Source organism: Musca domestica, unplaced genomic scaffold (genome assembly GCF_030504385.1).
Source record: "Musca domestica strain aabys unplaced genomic scaffold, Musca_domestica.polishedcontigs.V.1.1 20, whole genome shotgun sequence".
NCBI classification, from domain to species: Eukaryota; Metazoa; Arthropoda; class Insecta; order Diptera; family Muscidae; genus Musca; species Musca domestica.
Window position 1 is genome coordinate 176,922 of NW_026712250.1, and position 8,899 is coordinate 185,820.

An 8,899-nucleotide genomic window follows, 5' to 3' on the forward strand; every position below is an offset into this window, starting at 1 on the left:
CAATAATGTTCGATTTTGATCACAGATATTTAGAAAATATGTCATTTTCATTAGAGCAAGTCAAGGTGAGAACATACAGTACAAGTTTTTTGCTGCCTTAAGTCTTCGGAAAAGATGTTTGAAGAGAGTTGAGGATCTATAACCGTAATTTCGATGAGCGACATTTTGACCAAGGAGCCATAAGATAGAGGATGTAAAATCAACAATAGTTGTGCATTTATGCCACTAAAGCTTTTCTCTTAATATACCTTTCCAGTAGTTTTTAAAATATTAGAGGTCAGAATATGTAGTAGGAATTTTTCTGGCATAAATCATGGGCTAGCTTGCTAGAACAAGGAATTTGAGGGTGACTAAGTTTAAATTACGGGCCGAAATTGAACTAAGTCAACCTACACAGATTTGTTCTTTTACGGAACAGCCAGGCATCTTACTGTCACCTTACAGGCCGTTTACATATAAACGGGTTAACTATATATATATTTGGCTTACATATGCTTCAAATGAATCTTCTTAAAGTAGGTTAACCCTACAAAAAGTTCTAACATAAACATGGCATTAATTTCACAATTTTATAAATCCACAAATTCGAAAATCGTCACTTCATCAAAAAAAAAAAAACTTAACCCTTAGGGTGCAAGTACATAAGAAGCTTGAACTCATGGCTGGGCATATTTTTTGACAGAGCCGTACTTAAATCCTGCCGTCGTTTTCCTTTATAATTTGACATTAATATGCCTAACCACGACTTCAAGCTTCTTATGTACTTGCACCCTAAGGGTTAACATTCCAATAACTTTTCGCTATTTGCTCTAAATGTCATCAAATGGTCAAAAGTGTCAAATAAAAAAAAACTAATTATTGTTTTTGTTATCAGTTATTTTAAAGTATAAGGCATTACTTATCCAACCTCAGACCTGTCTTCACTTTAAGTGGTTACAGCTCTTTACCAGTTCCATTTTCCTGGGTGTTTTTCGCCATGGATAAGCACATTAGTGCTGCATTTTCCAAATTGTTTTCAAGTTGACGTTTAATAAGTTTTAAACGCTTATTATGTTTGCATTCGTCGACATTCTCTTTTAGGACTTTTCGTCTCCACGCCATTCTCTTTCAGTCTATTCTCATTGCCATGACGCGGGGCAGAAACCCAACCCCCCAAGACAGAAAAATATGAAAACTACAAAAAATGCACCATCTTCGCTTTAGCGGCAGACACATTTGGGACACTACCTAGAGGTTGCTTACAACAGAGCTGCCGCACAAATGCGCGCACACACACATACCGACACTTCTCATCCCTTTGGAGGGATACTAACGAGGATAATACCGCTCAACCTCTGAATGTGGAGTGCATCTAAGCCCGTTTTTCGCGAAGGGTTTCAAATTTGCAGCATTGTCGTTACATTGCCTCCCGGGTAAAAGACGGAGGGTGGCTGGTGTGCCACACTACAGTGCACACAATGCAACAAAACTGAACTTTTTGTTTGGCGTGTCTTTGGACGGTCGGAAAAGGCGACCGGCCATTGAAACTGCGACTAATGTGTTCAATTAACCTAATTACTTCTTGGCGACTGAAGAATATGCAAATGCTGCAATGGCAATATCGTTTGCGTAATGGATGGCAGGACGACAACATACTCAATGGCTGAATATATATATCCTGGCACTTAAAACTGCTAAGAATTACACACTCTGGTTGCGGGGGTTTATTCGAGTTTATTGGAGAATGAATAACAACAAAAAGATGGTCGCAGACCAAGGCATCATCGGCATCGTTTGCATCGGCGAGGAATTCTTCGAGTGCTGTGTGGCCGCCTTAGTCTTATCAATTTCCGCCTGACACACCGTCTCCTTGCGCACATACCGGAATAACGCCTCGATTAGGCCGGCTGGGGTTGCCTCAGTGCAGGTCTCCATGTGGCGAATCAAGCATTTTTCAAAATCTTGCATGTCTATGCACTGCTTGGGTCCCATCACGAACTCTGGCAATTCCGACGGCATTTCTGCAGGAAGGTAGGCCGAGAACGTGGCATTCATGCACTTGGCAATATTGTCCTTGTTGTCCTCCAGGCACTTTGGCCCGTCCTCGGCAATGAAAAGGGCGATTGCTTCGCCATTCTGGTGACAGGCAAAATTCAACAGCGAGTCAACGATACGCATCATCTCAGCGTTCTGCGAACGCTCGCTTGGAGTCAAGCACATCATCAGCTGGTCATTGAATTCAGCCAGACACTGCTTGGCCAGCGGCATTTTCCTGCAGTACTTGGCGAGCACCACGTCCAGATCTCCGGTGGGGCTGGCAGCCTCGATTTCCTCCATGACAACGGTGATGTTGACAATGTTGTTGGCACAGTCGATGAGTTGGTGGGCCGCCCGCTCTATCTTCTCGTATTGATCCTCGGGCGGCGTGGTGCCATTCAGCAAGACCTTTTTGCACTTTTTGTAGAGCAGATCTCTTGCGTTTTCCAGGGTGAAGTTCGATTTGCCGACCTGTGTCGGAAAATAGTCACGCAGTTCTTTGTTGAAGTTCCTATACTGAGCGTGGATGCAACCAGCTAGGGTCAGAACCACAAATATTGCCGCCAGGTTAAACTTTGTCATTTCGTCTCGTCAAACGCACTTCAGCGATCGCTTCCAATATTCAAATCGTACTAATTTCAAAAGTTATTGAGTCGAATTTCCCCAACAGTCGCAGTTGATAAGAAGCCTTATCGGCTGGCACGCTACAGACGGTAAACGGCCTTCTATGCGCTTTCTGGCTTAGCCAGCACGATACTGCGGTTAATGACATGCGTACAGAGCCAGATCCATCCATCCATTCGTCATTTCCAAATATTTACCCTCAAATATATTCATTCATGCGAAATCAAACCGAAGCATTGAAGATCGATTGTCCCGACCTCACTGTAGCTATTCTACATGTCGACTTCGCCCTGCTGACGGTTTCTTATCGCAAATTAGTTTTCGATTTCGTTTGCCCGCCAAGAGATTATCCACTGGAATAATTGAAATTAAAAACACACACATGCCGGCCAATATGCCACACCAAGATTAGGTGGGATTGGGCCATTCTCTTGAACTGACGTCCATCAGGGTTGCCAGCATTGTGGACTTTTGCCCAAATGCGGTTTGCAGTTCTATTACAAAACTTCTAAATAATAGACCAGCTGATAAGACGGGCATTGGATTTAAAGTTTAGCAAAAAAATAAAATCTTTTATTTGTTCCAATTGGCAAAAGCTTATGGGCTTCCCGTGTTATTGTTAGACCGACTTATGATGCAACTATCAATCATTGTAAAAATCAATTGCAATAGTCAATTTTCTAACCCTAGGATGGGATCGTACGATCCCAAAAGAGATATAGAGCCTGATATTCGGGTAACTTCTATTGAAAGGAATTCAAACTCAAACGCCTTGAGCCTTTTCAAACATATATTTTGTATCTACGTTTATGCATTTAATTGTCAAATGATTTGGGACAATTTGTGTCAATTTGTGGGCCCAGATCAAGAGTATCGTTGTATAAAAAAGATATAAATAACTGGAATAAAAAAACATCGTTGAATGCAAAACATACTTTGAGGCGAGGCAAATTCACCTCGATTTTGGTATTGGAGCGTGCCTTCGCTAAATGGATGGCGTAACGTAAATAAAAAATCGCCTCCATACATTTTGTTCACATCGTACCCTTGTTAATGTAAAAACATAAGGTTTTTCCGGTTTCTTTTCATGCAGTAATTGTCCAGCAACTTCTTTCTGAGAGAATGAGGTATTTGTATTCTCTGTTGAACGGGGGAAATCCCTGAAGAAACTTGCAAGCAATCAGCTGACTTGTCAAAACAAAACAATTGATTTTAGCGACATTATTTAGCGGAATTATATCAAATTTCGTATTTGAAATCTTAGTGGGTGCTCCACGTCTTAGTATAGGCCCCATATAACGAATTTCATACGAGCGGTAACGTAATTTTCTGAAATTGTTAACGTTTCTTCAAAAATGTGGAGGATATTAAGAGTTTTTTACTTGTTTTTCTTTTGATCTGATCAAAAAATTCGCTTCTATTTTCACCATTAAAGCTGAGGAGATCTCCTCAAACATTGAAGTGTAATTTTCTGAAATTTTTAATGTTTCTTCAAAAATGTGGAGGATATTAAGAGTCTTTTACTTGTTTTTCTTTTGATCTGATCAAAAAAAAAATCGCCTCTATTCTTCACACCACTAAATCTGCTAGCAGACGATATGGGTATTACATATGTGCTGTCACTTTGTCTATCCATGTGTATTTCCATGTATATGTCAAAATTATTACTTTACATATGACTCATAATTCTTGCTATCACACACTGGCATATGTTTTTTTTTATTTTCTTTGGTTACACTTTGATTATTTGGATGTCTTTTTACCGCAAATTTGATTTGATATATTTTCACACAACAAACAAATACCACTTTTGATTAAATTATTTTGTTTCCAAAGAAAATAGAGCTGGGTGTGATCAAAGGACATTTGTGTTTTACTTATGTATTTCACAACTGAAATGTCGTCCATGTATCACACGATGTGTGAAACTTCTACATATGGTAAGTTTGAAAACAAGACCTCAACCCGGAGACGATTGTCGGCGAGCTAACAGTACGAATCCTCCCAGCTGAGATAAATCACCGACTCACTGAAAACTAATGCTGCATCACCTACATACCAATTCTCATGTTAATCATAATTTAGACTCGTGCTTTTAATTAAGGTTTGTGGGTCCTAGAGTAGACCCTGGCTGTGACTGAACTTGCCTTAGCCTTAGATAAAACTACTCGTTAAAAATGGGGACAAACATTGGCGTACAGCAACGTGACCTTCAAATTTTATGAGGGAGTTTAAAGAGAATACACAAATCCTAAACTATCTTTCTTAAGTATCATTTGCAACAAATGAAAATCATCTGCTGTAGATTTACTCACAAAGGATCGCGCAATCTCCTCAAACATTGTAGTGTAGACTACATCAAGTTTTTTCTACGTTGAGGATAAGTTCCTTTCCAGAGACATGCGAAAATTGTACTAAAATTCCGCTCTTTAAAATCTGAAACTATCCTCCCTATGAAATAATTTTCAAATATTACTTCAGTGCTCAGAACACAAAATGGAAATCTGTTTATTGGAGAGCCCTTGGAATACATCTGTAACATTTTCGTATTAGCCTCATAAAGTGGCGATATTTCCAATAATTGCATACAGCACAAATATTTTGCAAGAATAGTTTATTTAGTATTTTGGACATGTTCCAATTGGAATACAAGTGCCGCTTTGATCGCGAGCATAGCCTTTGTTGCAGTAACAACCATCTGGACACCTGATGTGGCGAATTAAACACGGCTGATTCAAGGTAGCACACATCGTCTGACACGAGTCTCCGCAAGGCGTGTAAAATTCATTCGGTGGGCAGTTCCGGCCGGACGCTACAGAAGAAACAAACAAGAGAGTCCGCACAGTGACCTCAACGCTATGGGTGCCTAATTTCAAGTCAACTACAAACCTTCGATAGCAGCAACCGAAGCCATTAGGACTACCCACACCGACAGCCAATTGACAATAGTACCAGTTTTGAACATTTTACTAATTAGCACCACGATGTTCCTCTTTGCCAGATCAGAATTCAACTGACGCTGCGCTCTGCTACGTGAAGATTATTTATTTGTTCAATACAGAAACCAAAAACCACATTGTTTTGATATTTCAGTCGTCGTCAATGTGTCACGACTAGTTCGGCTGGCTTGTAAATCCCCCGCCATGCGTGCCTTAATATACAGCAGTTTCTAAGATGAACTGAGCAGCGTTTTGAAATGAACAGTGCTTCAGATGAAATTGAAATAATCCAAGTATTTAAATACTTTAGAAATATTTGCTTAACTGCAGCCGTTAAATATTTATTAGATCCAAAATACTTTGCCATCAGTGAGAAGTTGTCTTTGGGTGGTCGTTGAGTTAAAAACCACAAGTTAGAATGTATTTGTGTTATATACCATCATCACTGGGTCGCATGCGGGGGGAAGGGGATACAATTTCGGTTTTATAAGAAACTCGAAAATAAGTAACTTTGTTGCTTTCTGCCCAACACCCGGGAAATATGTTCGATTTGTATTTTTGTGTACGTCTTAGCTTTAGCAAATGACCATTTATAAGTACGAACCATGGCATGCATAGTTCGATCTTAATTTGCTTCTATTCTGATGTGTCCAGAGTCCAAAACTTTGAACGTCATACATTTTTTGTTAGATTTTGAACTCTTGTGAAGAGGGTGTCGATATGGCTCATTTTCACAGTGGATCTTACATTCGAAAATAAATTGAGATGTGCAAGGTTATTGTTATTATGTTTATTATTATTATTATTATTATTATTATTATTATTATTATTATTATTATATTATTATTATTATTATTATATTATTATTATTATTATTATTATTATTATTATTATTATTATTATTATTATTATTATTATTATTATTATTATTATTATTATTATTATTATTATTATTATTATTATTAGTATTATATTTTATTATATTATTATTATTATTATTATTATTATTATTATATTATTATTATTATTATTATTATTATTATTATTATTATTATTATTATTATTATTATTATTATTATTATGATTATTATTATTATTATTATTATTATTATTATATATTATTATTATTATTATTATTAATATATTATTATTATTATTATTAGTATTATTATTATTATTATTATTATTATTATTATTATTATTATTATTATTATTAATTATTATTATATTATATTATTATTATTTATATTATTATGATTAATTATTATTTATTATTATTATATTATTTTAGTATTATTATTAATTATTATTAATTATTATTATTATTATTATTATTATTATTATTATTATTATTATATATTATTATATATTATTATTAGTATATTATTATTATTATTATTATTATTATTATTATTATTATTAGTATTATTATTATATTATTATTATATTATTATTATTATTATTATTATTATTATTATTATTATTATTATTATTATTATTATTATTATATTACTATTATTATTATATTATTATTATATTATTATTATATTATTATATTATTATTATATTATTATTATTTATTATTATATTATTATTATTATTATTATTATTATTATTATTATATTATTATTATTATTATATTATTATTCTTATTATTATTATTATTATTATTATTATTATTATTATTATTATTATTATTATTATTATATTATTATATTATCAATGTTTTAAACAGAAAGTTTACAGATGGTTATTGGAAATTTCAACATTTTTTTCAAGTTTAATTGTTTAAAATGTTCAGATTTTTTGGGGGACGTTGTAGAAGGTGTGGACTGATATATACATATTCCATTTGACAGCTTCCTTTATTAATGGCGACATTAATTAAAGAACTGATCTGCCCAAATACACGGGGAACAAAAAAACTAGTAAGCATTTCAAAATTATGTAAAAAATCGTATGGCAACCCACTAAAATTAAATATCAACCGATATGAAAAGGATAAAAATGGTAAAATATTATTCTCTATTCCCAAGACGCTTATCATCGAAAATTCGAATCAGCAGATGTCTTCTATGTCGTTTCAGGAGAATGAATGATGATATTGAAGTCACTCCAATCTAAAACGTTAAAAATATCAACAACCGAAGGACATATGAGTGATGACATCGACAAATACGCCATTAATCCACTGCAATTCTTGAGAAAACGATATGTGTTTCCGAAGTCGAGTAGGTCGATTGGCAAAATCAGTGCCGAGAACCACCTCCTTTAAAACATCATCCGCAAAAGAGAACATTTAACCCATTTCGCTTTTCTGTTCGATTTTTCGAACAGTAAATGCACCCTTTTTCAAAAAATATATTTATGTATGAAAAAAGTAAAATTTTGAACAAATTTTTGTCTAAGTAATCTTTAAACAATCGAGCAATCTTTAAATAATTAAAAAAATCGACGCTAAAAATACCCCCTCCCCATAGATAGTAGGGGGAAACCCATATTTTTTAATACTTTTTAAATTAATGTTAAAAAATAACAATAAATAATAGATGGAAAATTAATAATGAGAAATTCTCGCCAATGTATGTAACCGCTACACAAATATAAAAAGCATGGTGACTGTTCTGGGAAAAAAGAAAAATCAGAAAATTTTTCTAAGTAAATATTTGACATCAGTGGGCTCTGATTAACGACAGACCTCAGATTTTGTTGTCCATCAATTCTTAGGTCTATGACTTGGGGTCTTAAACCGTTATATCGATGAGTCACATGTAGGGCGTGTCAAAAGATGGAATACACGCTGTAGCCATTAGGCGGTGGGTATAGAAACTAAAGCTTTTCACCACACCCCAACTGAAGTAATCGTTTCCGTAGCGGGTGTATGTCTGAGATAGGTGGCATAACGGAGACAGGGTGACAGCACCAACGAAGAACACATAGCTTATTTCTATAACAACAATATTTGAATTTTCATCCAAATTTTCTTTTACCTTTTCGAAGCTTTGTTTTGGATTGATTTTGGTTTTGAAGACATTTATTAGTGCGAGAGCGCGGGGGCGCTTTTTGCTTGTCTCTTTCGAGCCGACCTCAGTGGCAAATTATGGCTTCCATTGGAGTCATGACAATGCCTTGTAAGGCACATTATCACTTATCAATCCGCCTAACAATATTGGAAAAATAACATCTTCTCCTGCTCCCTTGAACATTTCATCTTATGTGGCCCCCAGCCCCTGGATGAGATGTAAACAAAAATGCAACATTTCTCTTAGGCAACAAAACCAAACTCTGTGGATGGAGGCATGCTCTCCAGTCTGCCCAAC

General features: G+C 34.9%; 1 protein-coding gene across 1 annotated transcript; it reads right to left on the reverse strand.

The window, feature by feature from the left end:
- Positions 1–1,680: 1,680 nt before the first annotated feature.
- Positions 1,681–2,663, reverse strand: LOC101896502 (27 kDa hemolymph protein). The gene has a single exon (XM_005177341.3). The coding sequence runs from the start codon at positions 2,596–2,598 to the stop codon at positions 1,714–1,716; it is 885 nt and encodes a 294-aa protein (XP_005177398.1). The 5' UTR covers positions 2,599–2,663; the 3' UTR covers positions 1,681–1,713.
- Positions 2,664–8,899: the final 6,236 nt, after the last annotated feature.